This window comes from Harpia harpyja, chromosome 2 (genome assembly GCF_026419915.1).
Source record: "Harpia harpyja isolate bHarHar1 chromosome 2, bHarHar1 primary haplotype, whole genome shotgun sequence".
NCBI lineage: Eukaryota > Metazoa > Chordata > Aves > Accipitriformes > Accipitridae > Harpia > Harpia harpyja.
Genome location: NC_068941.1, coordinates 42,019,498 through 42,041,265, shown reverse-complemented (window position 1 = coordinate 42,041,265; position 21,768 = coordinate 42,019,498). Strand labels below are relative to the sequence as shown.

Below are 21,768 nucleotides of genomic sequence, written 5' to 3'. Positions count from 1 at the left end.
ACTTAGACAGTTGTCTAGACTTCAGACTAGCACTGTATAGACTTTGTTAATCAAAACGTTTTTACATTAGAAAGCTCACAAAGGCTACAACATTATACCTTATGAACAACTGCTCCCCAGTCAGTGCCTGGGCTCTGCAGCCCTCAGACTGCCCAGCAGCATGCCTCTCTGCTCTTAAGTAATGTCAGCGCTCCAGATGAGCAATCAGCCATAGCCATGCTCTATAATTCACACTATTCTTCCATACCATCCACTCAAATTCAGCAGCTAACAATAAATTAGTTTCTACAAAGGAAGTAGTAAGTGTACTTGCTAAGCAGCCAAGTCCTTAAGATTAGATATAAAGCAATGAAAATGATACCATTTGGTCATCATTGGCAACAGCTTCCCTTCAACATAAGCCCTAGGATAAGCAATTCAGGAAATGGTTTTGCTTCCTAGAAAGAGATGCCTTGATTTTACTCCTCAGTAACTGCAGGCTTGAGACACCTTAAGGTTAACTTAAAGATTTTTGCTCCATTCTTTTTTATTGGTCATTTCTGCTGGGACTTTCACCCCCTCACTATTACCAAGCACACACACACGTGGAACAGCAGCTGTACAAAAAGGTCTATCTAACCCCACTGTCTGAGGTGTGTATTGGCTAACGCAGAGGAAGAGTGGAAAGAACAGAGTAAACATACTGCAATATTTCTCTAAAGATTTCTCCCACCCTCAGTTTGTAGCTGTAGAATTCTTGAGCCAGAAGAAATTATGGTTTTAGAAGTAGGAATCAGGTACTATCTGGCTTCTGGATAAAAAGAAAAGCAGGGGAAAGATTAAACATAGTGATCTAGCACACCTTGTATTTCAGAGATCAAAGTGTTTCGTAGCTGTCAATCACAATGATTTTTTTGTTGTCGTTTGCTTCTACTAATAAGGGCTAAATAAAAGAAAATTAGCATTGTAAGGACTAAACAAAAGAAAACCGGTATTGTTTCTGCTGTGCCAAAAGTTCAAGTGAAGCGAAGCACAGAACATGCTAAAGAATCAGAAAAAAAAGCCAGTTCTTGGAACGGGAAGGTACTTGCATCTTTGCTTAGTTTAACAAGACTAAAATGACTTTTGCTTACTCCACCAACCTCTGACAAAGACAGCTGAAATCACTGCTTGGTTACAGATTCTTCTAACATATGTGGCAGAAGGAGCTCTGAAGAAAGCACAAAGACTGGTGTTTTGCTCAAGGTCAAGTCACAGATGTTTTTTTTCAGCAATGGTTTGTGATGAGATTATATAAAGCAATTGATTCCCCAGCACAGCTAAATATAGCAAGTGTGCTGTGCAGCAGAGCAGAAGTAAGGGTGCTTTTGTATCTTGATGTATGACTACTGTTCTATTAAGGCAACAGAATTTTAAAAAGTTTTAAGAAAGTATTTGGCTTTACTGGATAGGTAAAGATGACCTATCTATAAGGGCAGCAGAAGCAAGGTATTTTGATCAAATCATCTCCCAATTTAGCATTAATTTGCTGCTTATTTGTTCGCTTTTCCTTTTCACAAGTGCACGTCCATGCTCCAAGTGCAGATATCAGCAAGCTTTTCCCATGCTAATTGTTTAATTTTAAAATATTAATCCTAACAATGAAACTAGTGACATGATTGGGAAAGTCCCCTTGAGCTCCTTCCAAATCCTTGTCTGATGTGCACAAAAAAGATGCAACACAGAATTTTGTAGCTAGAAACACATCAGCCTGAAGATGACACCCTCCAACTGGCCCAAACTAGTAAGTGTTGCACAACAAGTAAAATAAAGATGGGACATATTTTTAAACGCATTCTGCAGAAGTCATTAAACTTTATTTAACACTGTAGAGAATATCATGCTGTTGCATACAACATTTTCTGAAGAACGGAGGAAGGCAATTGGGTTGTGTGGATAACAACCTGTGTTTGGTTGCTCTGGATTTTATGGCTGTAGAGTATTGTTGCATTGTCTTCATTTTCACACCCTTGGGCAGCAGATCAGAGCATCAAAGTAGCTCCTGGTACAAGGAAGACAGCTTTATAATCAGTCAGACAAAGAACCTGCCGTGATAGATTGGGGTGGGGGAAGTTTGGATATTGTTAAAGACTTGCATCACATCTTTTGACAAGTTTCTTTAGCTCATTTCCTTTCTTCTTCTAACTAGGATACTTCACAACACTACTATTGCAATGTATGTGGCAGACATCTCCAAAGGAGTGCCAGAAAGTAAGCATTTATTGAAGAAGAAATTGCTATTTTGGTCAAAGAGCTCAGGAAACAGGCCTGGCACATGCATATTTGGCAAAGCAAAATGAACACAGAATGGTCTGTACAGAAGGATTTGGATCAGACTTTTACACAGTAGATTAATTCATTGCAGCGTCTCACCAGTAGATGCCCCACTTACCTCAGGCTTCTGTTCACAAGCCTTCTCGTGCGTGGAGTTGATTTCTCAGCATCTGTTATGGAATTACTCAGTATAATTTAAATCAGATTATTTCCCTCTGATTAATGATGTATGAGCTGGGGAAATATTTCAAAGGAGTTGCTGGCAAACCTGACTTTACTTAGCCTGAACTAAGTGACAGCATCTTTGCCACACAATGTTTAGATTAATTTCTGAGGTAAACTAACAAGCAAAAAAAAAAACCCCAAAAAACAAAACCACAAAAAAACCAGCCATCCCCATTCTGCATCAAAATAAGCTGATCAAAATGTCACCTAAGGAGCTTATACCAACCAGATGATCTACTGTTGCTTAAGAAAGTGTTGGTTAAGGTAAAATAAGAATCTCCTTAATCCTCACCAATTTTTTAAGCTGAAACTATACAGGAAAAAAGGAATTTCCCTATACAGTCACTCAAGTTTGAGTGTAGTTACCTCTGCCTACCGTCTAGCCTTAATACAAGCATTTGCACTGTGTGTGAATCTGGTGCTGGCAAAACTTCAGGAAAGCAGCCTTCCTCACCCAAGTAGTACTCCATGGCAGCATGATACAGCCCATTGGTTTCTTTTGGCTCCTTTCCAGTTTAGCACTGCTCTGGGGGTGCTCCGTATTTTGGAAATCCAAGGATCATCATTCAATTCTAAAAAGTCCCAGACCAAGATAAACCATAATGGTTCACTCATACTGCCTGTCAAAGTACACAGTGTTTTAGAAGTGTGTATCCCTTATTACACTATAAACATCAGTACATCTAGTCACTGTAACTGTATCCTGAGTTAAACACATTCTCAGGCTGACAGTTGATGTGCTTATTAAACTCAGGATACAGGAAATATCTCCAAGCTCATATTGTAGTAATTACTTACTGCAATGTTGAAACATGAGTGGGTTATAAACGATAAGCTCTGTAGGAATGAGATACTGCTGTAGATTCAGGGCTAGCATCCCATCTTGTTGATGTTGCTTATGACCATCCTGGTCCTGTTAACCCTCTTGCACCGTAAGTCCCTTTATCCTCCAGGAGATTATCCTCTGCTGACTCCTCACTGGAATCAAAGTCACCGCAAGAAGAAGGGAAGCTTCTTTAGAAGAGAAAAACTCCCAAATGGCCCTTCCCACTACACACACAACTGATGTCCAAACAGGGGCTCCCTACACATTTCCTATCTCAGGAGAGAGGTGCTCAAGGTGATTTTAAAAAACAAAAACAAACACCCCCCCCAAAAAACCCCCAAACAACAACAAAAAAACCCAACAAAACTCCTTTGGGGATCAGGAGTGCTTTTACAAAACTGTAGAAGGGAGAGAGAGATCCACACATTTAGCTGTTCTTTCCAGACTCAAATACTAAAACCTTTCCACCTCTAGAAAAGCGTGTCATTTTGCAACACAAAGCCTGGTTAAGTGCGTATCTAGTTTTGCCTTGCTAACTGTGGGGTTTGCTTTCAAAGAAATGACCCTGAGCCTTAGAAAATTTAGTAATACTTCCAGTACTCTTCAGGGTCCTTGATGAAAAGGTTTGTAGTCCACATTATAGTTGTTAGTATTTCTGCCTACCTTGTGATAGTTTGAAAGCCACTCCAACTCAAAACAACCAGCTAGGTTGAAAGTGATGAACACCTGGATTAACACAGGTCACGTACCTCGTGGGTCTCAATCCAAGCACAGCATTGGGTTCCCTTATCTACTTCTACCTATTTAAGACTTTGTTGTGGTTTAAGCCCAGCCAGCAAGGTTTAAGCACCATGCAGCCGCTCGCTCACTCCTCCCCACTCCCAGTGGGATGGGGAAGAGAACTGGAAAAAAGAGTAAAACTCATGGCTTGACATAAGAACAGTTTAATAACTAAACCAAAATATAATAATAACAATAATAAAATATAATAATAATAGTAATGAAAAGGAATATAACAAAAAGAGAGAGAGAGAAAACCCAAGAAAAGACAAGTGATGCACAATGCAATTGCTCACCACCTGCCAAATGATGCTCGAGCAGTGATCGGCCCCTCCTAGCCAACGCCCCCCAGTTTATATACTGAGCATGATGTTCTACGGTATGGAATATCCTTTTGGCTAGTTCAGGTCAGCTGTCCTGGCCATGCTCCCTCCCAGCTTCTTGTACACCTGCTTGCTGGCAGAGCATGGGAAACTGAAAAATCTTTAACTCATCCTAAGTGCTACTTAGCAACAACTAAAACGTCAGTGTGTTACCAACATTATTCTCACACTAAACACAAAACACAGCACAGTACCAGGTACTAAGAAGAAAATTAACTCTACTCCAACCAAAACCAGGACAGAGTTGGCAAACAGGCATTCAAGGCAGTATTGATTATTATATATTTGACCATTGCTGATGTATCTGTCACATACTGAAAGGCTTCATTTTAAAGTGCGAATCAACCAAATATAAGAAGTGGGAACAATTACAGGAAGGCTTTCATACACAAGCTGTGAAAAACGTGGGCTTCTCAGGGCTGCACACGTGCCATAGAACATGCAAAAACTGTTCATTAAAAACCAAAATTTGCTTCTGGTGTTGTTCGACTCAACCCATATGCCTCCCAAAACAATTCTTAGTGCAGTTTCCATAACTGATACTCTCAATAACTTTAGGTAAGAATTTTAATATAACCTCTTTTCCTGGGGTAACCAACAGGTCTTTGTGTGGAGTGGCTGCCAGAGAAAACATATTTAGAAAGCCTGCTATGACTTCTGGCTAATAGGACTACCCCTGGTGCCCTGGAATATTTTCCTGTTGGTCACCTGGCCTGCTACACTTGTAACCCTGAATGATTCCCTAACATTTCTAGCCACTGTCTATAGGACTACTATTTGTTACAGACTTGATCCAGAGTTCAGTGGAAATTTTCTATCCTAGAGATGCCAAACAACTTCAGACCATGCCCATGTAAACTTACAGTTCACTTATAGATTGTGCATGCTCTAGATTGTGCGTGCTCTAGTCTGGAATTGTTACATTACATCTTGATCTTTTCCTGCAGTCTGAATAAATGGAAATTTTGGGCGTTGTTTATAGTTCAAACTTCTGAGCAATGTATGAATAAAAATGGTGAACAAAGCTCCACACAAAACAAACCAGATATGAGAAAAAACACAGCTATTTAACTGGAGAAACATCATAGAATGTCTGTTTTAAGACTAATGGTAAGAAGCTGTTCACTGTTGAAACATGAAAATCTAGCAAACAGTAACAAGCAGAAAAAAAAAAAAGGAGGCAAAACTGTTACTAAGAGATCTACATAATTCTAAAAAAAACCTGAGGGAAACAAAGTCACATGGTGCAGTACAACACCATGTTTTAGAGACTTCATTTTTCCTGATGAGTAAGTTGCTAGTTGCTCTTTATTTTCCAGTATCACAGTTGAGACGAGGACCCCACAGTGTGGAGTACTTTACAAAACACGGACCCTGTTCCAAAGGTCTTTCAGCCTTAGAAAACTGTAAGGCATCTGTCTCACCCCTCAATTCAAAGCACTGAACTCAAAGTGGCAAAGTGTTTTGGGATGCAGCTTTAAATGGTCAGATAGGAAAGTGGGGTAGGTAGGCAATGGCTATTACCTGTTCCCTCATTCCTACCACTTGCAAAGAAAGCTTGGATGTCTTGGCATAAAACGGATGGCCTAAATAGCGAGCAGACAACAGCAACAGCACTGCCACAGTGATGGGCATGCCTCTCTCCGAGCCTCCCTTGCGAAGGGAGACATGTTACGCACCTGGTGTGTGAAGGGGGAGGGAGGGGAAGCAATGGTTTTGAACCATGTCGAAAAGCCCAGCTTCCTGCCACCCAGGCATTTTGATGACATCTTTGAGTTTGCTCCAGCAAATATGCACCCACATAAGCTCTGCTGGGAACACTTGCAAATACTGGATTATGAGGTTTATATCTAAATTTGGAGACAATCTATTCATTCTTCATTGCTGTTACACGACTGAATTCTCTCTAGTTGGCATTGCCAGTTTCTGCATATCCCATGAGAAGTTTTCAGTACAGTAAGCCAATAAGAAACCTCTGGCAGAAAATTCTGTCTGGAAATCAAGAATACTATAAGCAAATTTATAACTGTATTCAATCCCAAAGATACATCCAATAGGGGAAAATCTCTTTGGGGAAGAGAAAGGGCTAGTTTCCAACAGAAGAACACAGCATTTCTTGTGACACTTCCGACGAGACTAATGGTTCATCTCTTTGAGGTAAATTGGAAGGACTGAGGATCCAAACAATTCCTGTGCTAAGGAAAACCCTAGACATTTGCCTTCTTCCTTCACCTCTGTGTCTTTCATAGCACCAAACAGGACATACACCTTCTAAACGCAGAACCTGCTACTGAGCTTGCACAGTTTACGTCAACAAATATATTTCAGAATTCAACTGCATAATTCTGACATTGTTCCCTTGTGTAGCGGGTTGGCCCTGGCTGGACACCAGGTGCCCACCAAAGCCGCTCTATCACTCCTCAACTGGAGAGGGGAGAGAAAACATAACAAAAGGCTCATGGGTTGAGATAAGGACAGTTTAATAAAGTGACAGCAAAGGAAAACAAATTATGTTATTCTCTACTTCCCATCAGCAGGCGATGTCTGGCCACTTCGTGGGAAGCAGGGCTTCAGTACTCATAGCGGTTGCCCCGGAAGACAAACGTAAATAACAAATACCCCCACTTCCTCCTCCCTTCACTTAGCTTTTATTACTGAGCTGATGTCGTATGGTATGGTATGGTATATCCCTTTGGTCAGTTTGGGTCAGCTGTCCTGGCTATTTCCCCTCCCAAGATCTTGCTGACCCCCAGCCTGCCAGTGGAGGCGGGGGGGGGGGAAAGTTGGAGAGACAGCCTTGATGCTGTGCCAGCACTGCTCAGCAGTAGCCAAAACACTGGTGTGTTATCAACACCTTTCTAGCTACCAATGCGGAGCACAGCACTACCCGGGCTGCTACGGGAAGAATTAACTCCATCTCAGCCAGACCCAATACACCTTGACAGAGCAAAGAATATAAACACGTCCACAAACTGATCAGTCATTTACATGATTTCAAAACCAGCCCTAAGGTGCCCTGTAAGGAAAACATGCAACAGTCACTTATCAATGTGGATTTCATTAACAACAAAATCCTCCACAAGAGTGGTGAAAGCTAGCCAAATTTTGGAGGGTTACATCAATGATAAAATTTGACCACTTTTTTTTTTTTTCCAGTCTCACTGTCTGGATTTATAAATACTAGGTTACCCAGAGGCTCTCTACCTTCAAATAATGAGCTGAAAGAAGTTGAGGGTTAGTTTTTGAGATTGTTCAGCCATCAGTCATCAGGACAGAATGGTTGTCCTGCTGAGAAAGCAACATGAGGAACGGATTTGTATGATGCATTCTGACTGCATGCATTTGGCTTTGTATTACTAAAAACAGATTAATGAAATAAAGTATGTACAGGACTTGTTAATTAAAATGAATGTACAGTTCACATGCATCAACAGATGAATATTTGCCCTAAGGAGCACAAAGGACAGCAGAACAGACAACAGATGCCAGGCAGCTCTCAAACTCACAAAACAACAATTCCTTTGGCCATACTTACAGAATCAGCTAGCGCTCAACTTCTGTCCCTCTTTTTCTTGTTAAAAGTTAAAAAGCAGCAACATTGCTTTGTATTGTTTCTTTGCATACATGATAGGAGAAAAGTCCTCAGCAGGGACCAAAGCCTCCAGCACTGTGCCCAGGTCCCCCCGCACCCACAGAGCCACATTCCCTCTGATACAGGGCAAGGCAGGTGCAGCCCACATGCTGCTGCTTACACAAGTGCCCAAACAAATGAGGCCTAATACTCAGAAAGCATCAAGTCTCCTTTGTCCTGTAGCCTCCTGATTATCTGTTCCACCTGCCCCTATAGGGTGGAAAGAGGCATCAATGAAAAAGCCACAACAGTGCTTAGTTACTCCCTGACTGAGCTGTGTGCTGGTGGGTGGGGGCTGTTCTTTCATCACCTGATATCCTGCTCAGGTCCCTACTCCCTGATTGCTAACAAATTTTTTTTCACCAAGCCATGCACTGATAGAATTCACCTACTTGCATATCAGAAAGCTGCTTTTTGTTTTTCCACAGGCAGGGATGTGTTTGTTGTTTAGGAGCAGGAGATGTTCCAACCTGACCCAGCTACTGTGGTTAGTAACACTAATGACTTATGGATGTTTTCAAGTACAGTGAGCAAGTAAAACAATTCTGATAAATGCAACCCAAAGCTTGTAACTGCATTATTGAGATGCATAGAAGGGAAAGGGAATGGTTACAGAAACAGATGAGGGAAAGAAGCAAAGACTCTTAACATCAGTCCATCCAGTTTATCCACATCTTCATAATTAAAGGTTGTGCAGTAGTTTGAAGATGGTAAACTGTAGAACAGAACAGAAGCATCAGACTTAGGGGCTTTTGGCATACTCCAGGTATGAGCAACAGTCTGGAAATAATATGATATTGATTTTTCTTTTTTTGCAAGTATTTTCAATCCTGTCTCCAATTCAGAGACACCTTCAGTAACACTTGTTTTAATAGAACTTTTTCTGTATATTCACCAGAGGGCTGTGGAAAAAAAGAACATAAGGCACAGAAATAGATGTGTAAAATGGACTACCCTGCATTGGGAGTGATACTGTTGGTCAGTAGAAACTGGAAACTCCTAGCAGAGAAGTGAGCACTCCACAATACAAGCCACTCCTGAAGTGCTGACAAGGTCTTTCAAGCAACTAATTCCATTGACAGACCAGATAAATGCATCATGGTACTGCCCTAATTGTCTTGCAGCAATGTTGCAGTTGCCACAAGTCTCCAGGTTCACTGGGGCAATAAAATCAGCTGCTACGCAAGTGGAAATGACATAAAAATTCTTCTATGAGAAACTATCCATGAAGTATGAACTGAAATGTATAGAAAGATGTGGTAGTATAGTATCTTTGGCTTGTAAGTCTTCAACAATTAAACAATTATCTCTTAAAATAGGATCTGCTTTGTAACAAGTTTTGGTTGTTTCTAGAACTTTTCTTCTAAGAAGTTCCTGTAAAGGTAGTTATGGGAATACTGTGTGCTGCTTGGGAAAAGTTTAACTCATTTATCTTGAATTGGGGTTGTTACATAACACAGTTGCTACATAATCCTTACCAAAAAAGTTACCAAAGATCAATGGCATTTTAACCATTTTTTATGTAGATACTGGAATATTTTATCTTCATTTAAAACAGTAGGTTATGTTACATCCTTTTACACGACAGCTGTTACGATGCAAAGTATCAACACATCCCTCAGAGGCAAAACATCTGGTTTGTGTATTCCTCAAGTAAAATGTAATGAACCACATGATATATGTTTTTAAAATAACATTAACACCACCAGTATTAGATGAACCAACCACAAACATTGAACTGACATCTGAAGTCCAAAGCAGAGTTAAAAGAAGTCAAGAAGGGAAAGGCTTGTCATTTTCTTGGGGGTGGTAGGGGCAGGCAGGGGTAAGATGAGAATTCAGCACTTAGTAAAAACAAAGCCAATAAACCAAAAGGATGGACAGTGTCCCTCAACAGGTATGCAGCATGGTTTGGGGACCACTCCCCCACGAAATAAGGTTCAAGTGAAAACTGAGGTTGAGCCTTTCACAGAGGTAGGAATGTAATTGTTAAACCACCACTTTTGTCCAAATAGGCTCTCTTTTCAGCCTTATAAAATGAGCAATGGAAACTAATATATTTAATTCTGTACTTCGACAAATTATTATATGTTGAAGGAAGCAATTGCTTTCAAAAATAAATATTTCTGGTATAACAAAATTGACCTTTCTTTTGTTCCAATGACCAAAGCAAAGCAGCAGTTATTTCCATGGTCTTCCTTAGGAGGAGAATTGAGTACCTCAGGAAAGCAAGTTCTTCCAACAGCTGCTGACTAGATTTTGCAGTCTGTATGCCACTCTTGCTACTCTACGCAAGATGTACAGTACACAAATGAGTGCAGAGCCAAAGGTGCCTGTTTGGTCAGTGATAAATTCCTCATCTTTTAAACAGGAGTACTGCAAGCACAGCAGAAAGCTAACTGCCTGCTAGTCAGGAGAAAGCCAACAACAGCTAACAAAGGTGACTGTGCTTCTTCCCGAATAGCTGCAAGATCCTGCTACCTCCAACCACAAGCAAGCCTCCAGCACCCAATGTGAGCCCCTTGCCTCCAGGCTGATGGCCAGCTGCTCCTCTGTGCCCTTTTGCCAGGATGGCGACAGTAGGGGAAGTTGACAAGACCCTGGAGGTGCACAGTCCTGCAGCCACGCGAGCTCTTTGTCCCTTCCTTGTTTGGCAGCAGGCTCTCTGCCCTGTGACTGCAGATCAGACTTTTGGGTGTCTACACAGTGCTGGGACAGAAACACTCACCAGCATCAGCTCACCTCCCAAGGGCCTTACTCACCACCTGCTCACAGATCCCTACCTCCAGAGGCACTGTCCTTGTTCAAAAAGGGAAGAAACATAGTGTGCCATCTGTGCACGGCACCGACCCCATGGCGGTCAACATATTGAAGTTGCACACTTGGTAGGTAGGTACGATCTCCTGCACCTCCTTTCTCCTTTTCCAAGTGACGGTTTATCAAGGTTAGGCCATCTGGAGAGTGGGGGAGGAAGGGTAATTGAGCATTCGCAGCCAGAGCTACACCGTGTGCAGCTTCTCTTTGATTAATTTTGCCTTTTCTTCCTCCTCATCCCTGCAAAACATCTGCAGTCTTACAAATTATCTCCAGCCATGATCTATGTGTGGAAGTGAATTATCCCTACAGGCTGTGTGTTTGTTTAATCCAGAATTTACTGGCTGCCTTCAATGAGAGTTTTGCTGGGGTATTAGTTGCAAACTCTTACATCCTGTAACACGGCTAATGGGACTGCCGTCCCCGCTCTTGGTTGAGGTGATGGCCCAAGACAATGGCAATCAGCCAGGGGGACGCAGAAAAACAATCTCCACCCGACAGGAACTCTGTGCAATGTGTTTGTGTTCATGTCACGGCCTAACAAACATAAAGTAACTCAGCACCAAACACACAGCCCGTCAATTAGCTCCTCTTTTCCAGGGAAAGCTTTATCTTCTAATCATGTTTAAACAGATAATAAACATTAAAACACGACAGGGTAAAACTATCCAGTCCACGGTACCTTCTTCTAAAGACTTCAATTTAAAAAAACCAAAAACAGACACATTTCTTCTTCGGGCAGCTCCTGTTCCACCCTTGGATGACCTGTTTGAGACCGCTAATGTCTTTTTTGCTGGGGTCAGGGCAAAGCAAGGCCCTAATGTTACTTTTCCCCGATGTTTTATAGCATGTGATACTTTCCCTTTAACCAGTTTTGAGTTGCTGCCCAAGAAAAATTACTCTTCCTGCTAAAAATTAATGAACAACAAAAGAGAAGCCCAGACTAGTTAAGCAAATGTCTTATCAAAATGTTTCTGACAATGTTGTGGTGCTTCAGTAGATGGCGTCCACTGCCAGGCTGAGCGCACGTCCAGCAGAGCCAGCACAGGTCCAGAGCTGCTGCAGGTCCTGGCTTTGGGAACAAAAGCCTCATTACCTTTTGCAAGACTAACACAGGTTCAGCAACCCATCTCATTGCCTCCCTTTAAGTTTCAACTGATAGAAGGTAGGATTTCCTTTTCTAAAGTGTGTTCCTCCATCCTGTTTTCTTATGATTTTACAAAGCAAACAAATTGCTTTTCGGATGGAGAGCATTTTACCCAGGCGGTATTACAGGGGGACATGCAGGTACCTCTCTTCTGGTTTTTTTTTCCAGAGCACTGTCTTGTTAAATGTAGAAAAAGTATTCCTACTAATTATGGAAGGTGGAGAAGGAAGCCTTTGCTCTCACGCTGGAGGACACAAACTCGAGGAGTCCGAACTCACGCTCTGCAATGCTCTAACAGAGCACCTCTGCCAACTTCACTGCCATCACCTCAGGATGGCACTCAAAGTCAGGTCTGAGTCTGAGAGCTATAGGCAGGTTCATAGGCAAAGAACTGCTATGGCTTTATCCTGTTAGCCTTGCAGAGCTTTCAAAACCTGACACAACAGCCTAATATGGTATCCTTTTTGTTTTCTTCAAGACATAGATTGCCTGGTATTATTGTAGCAACAGGGTGAGAAAATATTAGCACCCTGCAGCATTTAATTATAAAACATGACATCATTTGACACAAAACAGGCTCTTCCATTAGACAAGAAGGAACATGAAAACCGGGGACTGGCAGCTGTGCCAGTGCAGAGCTACCCAGTCAGATTTATTGGTTGGCTACTACATGATCTCCCATGTTGCAGCAGCTCTTCATTTTGCAGGTTCTCTCTGAACAATTTACTGGAGAGGTTTTAGCCTGTTGAGGACAGAAATTAAGAAAGTATAATGAATCAGTGGCTTTTTGAAGTGTTGGGTTCACTCTGGCTCTTTTTTTTTGATACGCTATAGCACTCAGCCAGAGAGTAATGTTTCCTACTGCTGCAGTGCCATGGTGCCAGGAAAAATGTGGTCCAGAGATAAGGAAGTATCATAGTTAAAATGTGACATACCTGGGAATGCAGGAGACAATGGAGATTGTCTCCAGCTGTAGTGCTGTGTTTTCCAACTGAAAATACAAGTCAACATTTACCCATAGATACTGCATCAGGAAAATTAATCATGCCCAATAATAAGAATAAGCAAAAAACCTGTCCTAGGACAAGTATTTCATAAACAAATGTTGACTTTTTCTTGGCATCTCCATGATAAACAATTAATTATAGCTTAAGAAAATACTGACATCTCCAGTTTAACAACATAGGTATGTACACCAAACCTTAAATTTACACAGTATGAGCTGCAGATGAGAAAAAAATGTTTGTTTGCAATCTGAGACACTTTTTGATCATTCTCGTTGGAGCTCAGATGTTCCTCTCCTGTCCCTAGCTGTACCCTTCCCTGCCAGTAATTGTGCTCCTAAGATTGCTCATACCTTTTACATTAAACAGAAAAGAAGGACTGCAGGGACAGGGACTAGAAAGTAATAACTCAGACCCTGCACAGTGCCTTCATCAGGATTACTGCAGTATTACTATACTTGTTGTATAGGCCTCATGAGTATCATCTTTTTCCCTGGACACAGGCCCAAGCAGCAAGGAAAGAAGAAAGGTGGCCTACACAGAAGTTGGGGGGGGGGGGGGAGAGAGAGAGAGATGTATTTATAAAACCTGAGGGGTAGGATGATGTGGGAAAGGAAGGCTTTGTGAAAAGGCATGTATCCTCACTTTGTGGGCAAGTTTCTTATCCTCTAGATAATTACATAATTGCTCACAAACACACCTATAATGTGACAGAAGGCAAGGTTTTGGTTTCTTGTACAGGCTGTTAAATCTCTGAGTGATTCACTATGCTCTTTGTGGAAAAAGGATACTTACTCTTTAACCTCCTAATAAGGTTTTTTGAAAATCAGATTGCTTCTGAACACTTTGCATATGAAAATTGCCATTTTTTTAAGTTGACTTGCACAAAATATCTGAAAATAACAGGGCATAACCTGCTTTCTTTTCTTTCCAGGAACCTTACACACAGTGATATAGGACTTGTGAGAAATAGATGTACATTTCTTCACACTTAGGACATTGCATATTTCAGTGAGATTGATGAAGGTGGTTTGATTTTTCACACAACTCATTACAACACTACACTCATACTGATGTAGGGGCTGAAGCCAGCAATACTGAACTCAAACAGAGTTTTATTTCTCATCTGAAAACTATGGCTGTGTAGTTTTTGTGGGTTTTTTTGTTTGTTTGGTTTTTATTTTTAAACAATGGCTCAAGGACTATTGACTCAATTGGTCTCCAGTTCAGGATTATGATTAACACAAGCTAGGAAAACTATGAACACTTTCAGTCTTTTGTCTGCACTCAGCTAAGTTCTGTCATTTTAATCAGAAGTCAGTTGTTTGAGCACTAGACAGGATACCACACTTATCAAAGTGTAAAATCAATTTTGGAAGGCCAGCATGACCCTGAGAACCTGCAATATAAAAAACCACACAGGCTTCATGCCAGAGGTGTCCAGCACATGAACAGATAAAAACAAATGTGTGCTAGCATTGGCTGATTGCCGCAAGTTCATAGACCCTCATCACACAGAATTGTTTCCCTTGAAAGTACAATTGTACTGTAGCATAAAATTTGTACTAGGTGCTTTATATATATGAAATCCCCATAATCATCTCTGCAAAAAAACAATAACAAAAGCAATGTCAATCTGACTGCTGGATATGTGGAATAGTCTGGAACAAAACCTTTATAACAGAGAACACACATCTTCATCCCAGAATAATAATCACAAAATTGTTCTTACATTCCCTGGTCGTCGTTATCTCCAAAACAGCCACATTGGCAGAAAGACCCATTGACCATTATGATGAAAATGAACATTAACCTTTTCCTGCTAGTAACAAACAAAGAATGAATTGGTGGATACAGCACGTATTGTTGCAGTTTTTCCACAACTGTCACCCAAAGCCAGCCAGAAGTCTGAAGAACAGTAGAGAAAAAAAATAGTGCCTTGTATGTGCAGCTATAGATTGAGGAATGGAACCACTTTTTCTTTACAGTTAGACTAGCATGGCTCTGTTTACTGGCTTATTATTTGTTCCCCCCTCATTGCCAGGTAGGGCCATGCAATGACAACAGTTTCAGACTCTCCCCCAGGAAAGAAAGGATCCTGTTAATTGAAAAATAATAACACTGACCCTCTGTGTGTCCCTGGTACTCAAATAAAACAGGACTGTAAGTTCAATAACATCCCTTTACTTGGAGATGATAAGCCAACACAGTGACTGACAGAATTCATTTACAATAACCCATAAGCTCGCATTTGTACCACTATGCTGACTGCCTGATGACTGTCTGGAGAACATAAGTACCAAATTCTCCTCAATTTCCCACACTGCTACAATGTGATGACCCAACTTTTTTTTTTTTTTTTTAATATACGATGGCTCTGGAAATGCACTGAATAACCATCTTACAGTATGTGACAATATATGTATAGTGTTGAAGTGAGACTCCTTCAAAAAACAGAGTACATTATCCAAGAAACACTAGCAACAATCAGACTACTCAGCCTTGCATTACAGAAGCCAACTGCAGTGCCAACTTTAAGATAGCAGTAGAGTAGCAGAGTCGCCTGCACGGCCGTAGCCTTAGTTGTTAATACCACAGAAACCTAAATTCTTTTGCGTATCTGAATTCAAAGGAAAGCATGTGATCCAGAAGATTACAAACAGCTAAGCATTCCATAATTTGCAATTTCACTGCTGCTTTCCCGTTCCTTTTCCTTGTTTCAACTTTTTTACAAAAAATATGAAAATAAAACAGGTGCATTTGTAAACACCTTTGAAACAGACTTTGGTAATTACTCTGCCTAATGTTTTAGCTAGAGAGCTTCTATTGAAAAAGTAAACCACTATAGTTAAATAAAAGATGCAATAGAGCACACATAAAAGAACTAAACAACTGCAGAAGTTTTTAACTGTTATCTGAGAGTAATATCTAACTGAAGTATAATTTTAGTAGCTGAATGCCGCATTTCAGTGAAGACCAGTTTTAGTAATAAAAGTGGTTAAGTGCCTAAATCGTACAGGTTTTCTTGAGATAAAAAGCTCTTATATGAACATAATATATGAGCTATTATTCTAGTGCTTTAAGAAATCGGTTATGTTACAGAGTAGCTTAACAGTAGCTTTAATATTTTGAAATTATTAAGAAGGTAAAATATAAACTCAGAGCATTATATGAGTTTTCTGGCATGGCATCTTCCATCAGCTTGAAGAGTAATACAGAAACTTCAGTTACTTCACACCCATTTGCATGAATTATGTCAATGCACAACCACAGCCATCACAAATCCTATGTCTTTAGGAGTCACTATTAAAGTTTTGGTAAACTTGTTCAACTTTAAATGCAAATTGCTGTTGTCCATCTATTAGATTGAGAGCAATCTCTCAGAGTGCTGGGATGCGCTGCTGTCCGACAGTGAGATGATGGAAAGGAATGTATGTGGCTTCCTCTCTTCATTTCCCATTCCTAAAGCTTTTGTTGGTAATGTACATCCTGCTCAAAGTGGACGGCTAATAATTTTTGATTGTCAAATATTGTCCAAGAGTTTCAAAGGAATGCACGCATTTTTGTGACCTCGTCTACTATTTTTGGAGCATTAGTCTACACATTTTGAACACTACTTTAATCTGAGGATGTGATCCATTAACCTGAATGTGGGAGACTCTTGGACATTTGCAAACATTGGAACAATGACTTGATAAATTATTTAAACTTGGACTTCAAATTATGGAATGGAGAACATACTTGTTTTGTATCAAACAATGAAATACAGCTTTCACCGAGAAGAAAATCCCAAAATTTCTGTAAGTCAGTGGAAAAAATAATTTATTGCAATTTCTTTTGCACATTAACGTGAAGCATTTATACATATATATTCTGTGCTGATAAGGTATACTAGATATAGACAATTTTTGTACACAAAGTAATTGCACTATCCTATTTTGTAATGCAAATATTCAGAAATTATCAGTTATATACGAACAGGTATTATTCACATAAAAATGCACTGTATGTTGAAGTTACTAAAGGTCTACACATCTGAAACCTTTTCCACTTTTAGTAACTGTATCAGCTAATAAAAGACACTATGTCCCCTTACAAGCTTTACATCCCTTAAATATGCCATGATGCCTAGAATATTATCAGGTCCTCCCAAGGAATAAAATAAGATCATTTCTGAAAATTAGACAGACCAAACCAAAAGGCAACCATGACAGCCATGTCCTGGCAGCATGCCTTTCAATTCTGGGGGCTGGGGGCACCATCAGAAAAGAATCAAAGCACTACAGATGGTCTAAAATTGTCCAGCAATCTATTATTAACAAGACAACTTAATTTAGTTAATATAAATCAATGAGAAATACATTGCAAGTGAACAGCATTTCAGTAGAAGTACATTGGCACATGCTTCAAATGGCAGTATCAGACAAACAACTGCCCCCTTTCAATATAGAAATGTTTACATAGTGTCTACAAAGGGAAAATGCAGGGTGATATCGAAAGAGGAACCTTTTTCTAACCAGGAATTTACAGTGCATCAAGTGTTACTCACAAAATGAACGGGAAGCATGGTAATAGCAGAACTATATCTGATAAGCCACATTTATACAATAATTTTCATAATGCTGCTGTAGGTATTTTTAAAAATAGTTCTTTATGTTCATTGCTCTGCCCAACAACTGAAACACCTGTCTTTCCAGAAATGTCACTGATTAACATAACCACTATACTTCAGAGATGAAGATGAAGATGTGAAGCATTAGATTGAAGTGGTTAGTTATGGCATGCATACTACAAAATTTTATTCAATATTATCTGGTGGTAGGAAGGGCCATATGACTGACGTGCAAAAATGCGTATCAAAAAAAGGAAAGCTTGAAATACATGCTCATAGCAGAGATACAACAATACCAAACATTAAGGACAAAAAAAAAGCAAGCAAGCCTGGAGAAAAATGGTGAGTATGACTACAGGAGTAGGGCAAAAGACAATGGTACTGCACGTGGCAATGGGAGATATCATGTGAAATAACATCCATAACTCAACCTTACTGCCTGGCACCCTATTTTGGGGACAGTATTGCACCCTATCCAGCGTCCTCTTCCTCTTCCCTCAGCTCAGAAAGCATCTTGCTTTGTTTCCTTGAGTGCATGCAAGTAGAATTTGAGAAGTAAGGGATTTTCTTTGAAGCAACAACATAGTGGGTCAATGCAGTGACAAAATATATTTTACAACTTGCAACCAATATCAGTACATAATAAAAATAATTAAACACAGCATATGTAATGCATGTATTTCTTTTGTATGTGTTGTATGTAGGAATGTACAATTCCTACATTCCCTGATGAACTACCAGCTCTGGCTGAGATACTTTAACTTCTTCCCATCAGTAATGTGGGGACGGGACAGAAGAGAAAGCTATTTGAAAGTGGGAATGATGGAAATTGCAGTCAGACATCTGAGGCTCTCTGCAAGCTTTATTTTTTACAATAAATCTGTTTCTCAAGAGAGAAGCTGCAGCTGAACCTCTGTTAAAATAATAATGATGGTAATAATTAATCCCATAACATGCAAACAAGCAGATGCAAAATGAGTAATTGGTCACAGTTGCTTTTGTTCTATGTATATTTCTCATGCAATTATAATTTTTGCTGTAATGGTATCGTGGAAGAGGTATCTTAAGCGGACAAAAGTAAAGGAGAAGCACTCCAAACCAACACTGATTCTTGTAAATCAGGTCTTTCTCAGAAGTAACTACTGCTCATAGTGACTGATATTGCAGATGCCAGCTTAGGAACCAAGTTTGAGGTACACTGAGCAGCTCCGACCCTATCATTTTCTACAGGCCTAGCAGAGAGACAGCATATTTTAAGCCTTGGTTTCACATCTTTATGCCAGCTCTAAGTATTTTGTCCTCTTTCCTCACAATATATTAATTACTGGGCTTCAGGGTAAATATTATGCTGATAGATTTGCAAATGCTGAGCTAACCACTCTCTAAGGGATATAATGAAAAGGAGAATATATCACTAATGTGAATCAATCCTAGATTTAAAGATATTGGAGGTAGAAAACTTCACAGTAAAAGAATAATCAGCAGAAATATCTTCAGGATGATTTAAGAAATATTTTCATTTTTACTTCTATAAGCCACTTCTTGCAATATTCTAGAGTGACCTTTCGGGAAATTTACTATATAGTTTCTGAATACATGTTAACATGCCATACTTATTGTTATGAACAGTCCCCTTGAAATTAACGGTACTGCACATGATAATACATTAGCATATGTATGTGTTTGAAAGGTCAGAGAGAATAAGATGCTGAAAAGAAAACCAAGACTACACGCTTGCCTAAAGCAAAGCGATTACTCTAAGGTAATCAAACATAAAAAGTTGGTTATCTGATTTCTGCTTTTGGATTACAACTATTATGTACAGCCTATAAAGTGCCAGAAATAACATGAAGAGTACCTTCACAAGACAAAGAGGAACTGCAAACAATTTAGAAAATCTTAAAGGAGTAAAACTCAGTGCATCTTGTGTATGGACAGTAGAAATTGTGCAGGGAGTGAAAAAGAATTAAAAGATTAGAGGATTATATTCTTTCACTTTTCAAAATCACCTCTGACAAAATGATTATCCATTCAAATCACCACATGAATGTATCTTTCTAGTCTCCTTCAAAACTTACTACAATTTAGAAGAGGTACCTGTGACGGGAGAAGTCCTTCTATCTATAAGAATTACACGTGTATCCGAATTTCAGAATTAACAAAAACTAACAAAAATTAGAGAGACTTCTTGAGTATGCTTAAACTGTTAGTCTTAAGTGCTCCTGAAAATCAGGCTGACAGTATTTTTCTGTCAGGTTTATTCCTGCCCCCATGACCCTCTCTACAAAGCTAGAGTAGTAGATAATAGTATCAGCAAGGACCTCTCAGGATTGCTGTGAGGATTAACAAAACCAACTGTTGTACAAGATTGCTAAATGGAAATTGCAATATTTAAAATTCTGAACTATCCGAACCCTATATTCGTATTAAACATGGGTGAGGCTGAAACAAGGAAAATACCCACCTGACTCAGTACCCCTCTGAAATTTTACATTTAAAATCACCATGTGCCCTGCTACAAATGATAGGACATAATTTATAATGCAGAAAAAAGTGAAAGGTGTTTAATTAAAATATATTTTAAATAGAACTATAGATTTGAAAGAATGGTAGCCACATGAAATTATAGTTACTCTTGATACAGAATAAAAATAGAAAAGTATTATCAGAAGTGGCACCCAGATTATTATTGTAAGTAATATATACTAAAATACAGACTTCAGGAGAATTAAAGTACAGGCTCTCCCCTGAAGCTTAATACTGGGGGTTAATACTGGGAGTTACCATTAAAAAGTCAGTATTCATATACTTTGGTACCAGTGGTAATAAATCTGGATTAGATCTCCTGAAGAGCCCAAACAGTTTAACAGCCTAAATTTTATTTTCAGAAGCACATGAGTATTCAGACACATAGTTAATAGCCTGTGACTTACAAGAATTATTTCAGTCAAGGTAACTGATGACTTTCATTATTTTAGTCAGGTGTATTTTTAAGATTAAATACATTAGCATAAAACACTTTCTTTTTGTATTGCTTCAGGATAAAATTCAAGCTATGTAAATTACTTTTACCCTTTTTTTTCTCCCTGTTGGCAATGGGTGGAAAGTATGCACCTGCTCAGCTATGGCAAATCAGCTGGCATACTGTAACCTGATTAAGTGTCTAAGTTTGTATCATACTTGTGTGTCTAAATCTTATTGGCTTTTAATGAGACTTTGGTTAATACATGCCCAGACTCTTGAAACTGAGGCATAAGCTTAAAGACCACTCAGTGCTTGAAGAGCTTTTCCCTACATCATTTTGAGAAGAGGATTTAGGCTCATATGTCATTTAGAAGAAACAGTTTTCACCCTGTATATTTCTAAAGCAAGACCTCTATCATGCAACAGTCTCTGAACAAGCAGATCCATGTGGGGTTAAAAGACCACCATACACATCAGGTGTGAACCTGCCTGCAAGTAGTTGCTGAGCTGTTTCCTATGTATTTGAAGGCACATTTATTCACTCACTGTAATAAAGCAAATGGTGAATTTTGAAGTGCTGACAACCGGACATGTCAGCTAAACAGAAACGGATGTTATATTGCAAAATCTAGTACAGTGGAGAAATCCGTAAGAAGAGGGAGATATAAATATTTAAACACTTGGCATTCCCTCAAGGACTTTTTAAAATACAAAAGTATTCTTTCAGGGACTGCACAAACTGCAAAGACAAATAATCAAGGACTTAATGTGCTGTCAAGATAGTAAATGCATTAATGAAATAGTCTTGTATAAAACTCTTCATTTTTTCTAGGGAACATTTAGTTTTGCAAATGCAAATGGATCTCAGTGGTTTAGATTAAATTTGTCATGTTTATGTCTTGTTTAAAAAAAAAAAAAATTACACTCTGTTTAGTCATACCTCTGTCTCTGTACTCTTTCTGGACAAAAACCAAACCTGCATCGGTTCTTTTTTACCCTTCATAGAAACTGGACCCCTGTACTCCAGGTGGAACTGAGGATCTGAATTTTCTGGTGTCATAAGACACCTGAAATTGAAAGAGAAAACATG

At 39.5% G+C, this 21,768-nt stretch overlaps 1 protein-coding gene across 2 annotated transcripts in view; it reads right to left on the bottom strand.

Annotated features, from left to right (window-relative positions):
- Positions 1 to 1,852: 1,852 nt before the first annotated feature.
- The window catches only part of GUCY1B1 (guanylate cyclase 1 soluble subunit beta 1), a 60,296-nt gene continuing 40,380 nt past the window's right edge, over positions 1,853 to 21,768 (bottom strand). Inside the window, exons 13-14 of one of the 2 annotated variants that reach the window (XM_052777914.1) lie at positions 21,619 to 21,745; positions 1,853 to 2,063 (exon numbers count right to left, since the gene is read on the bottom strand). In XM_052777914.1, the coding sequence (XP_052633874.1) occupies positions 2,001 to 2,063; positions 21,619 to 21,745 (190 nt within the window). In that variant the 3' untranslated portion in view covers positions 1,853 to 2,000. Of the gene's footprint in view, positions 2,064 to 16,907; positions 18,241 to 21,618; positions 21,746 to 21,768 lie in introns of those variants that run through there. The other variant, XM_052777921.1, reaches the window with a different exon arrangement.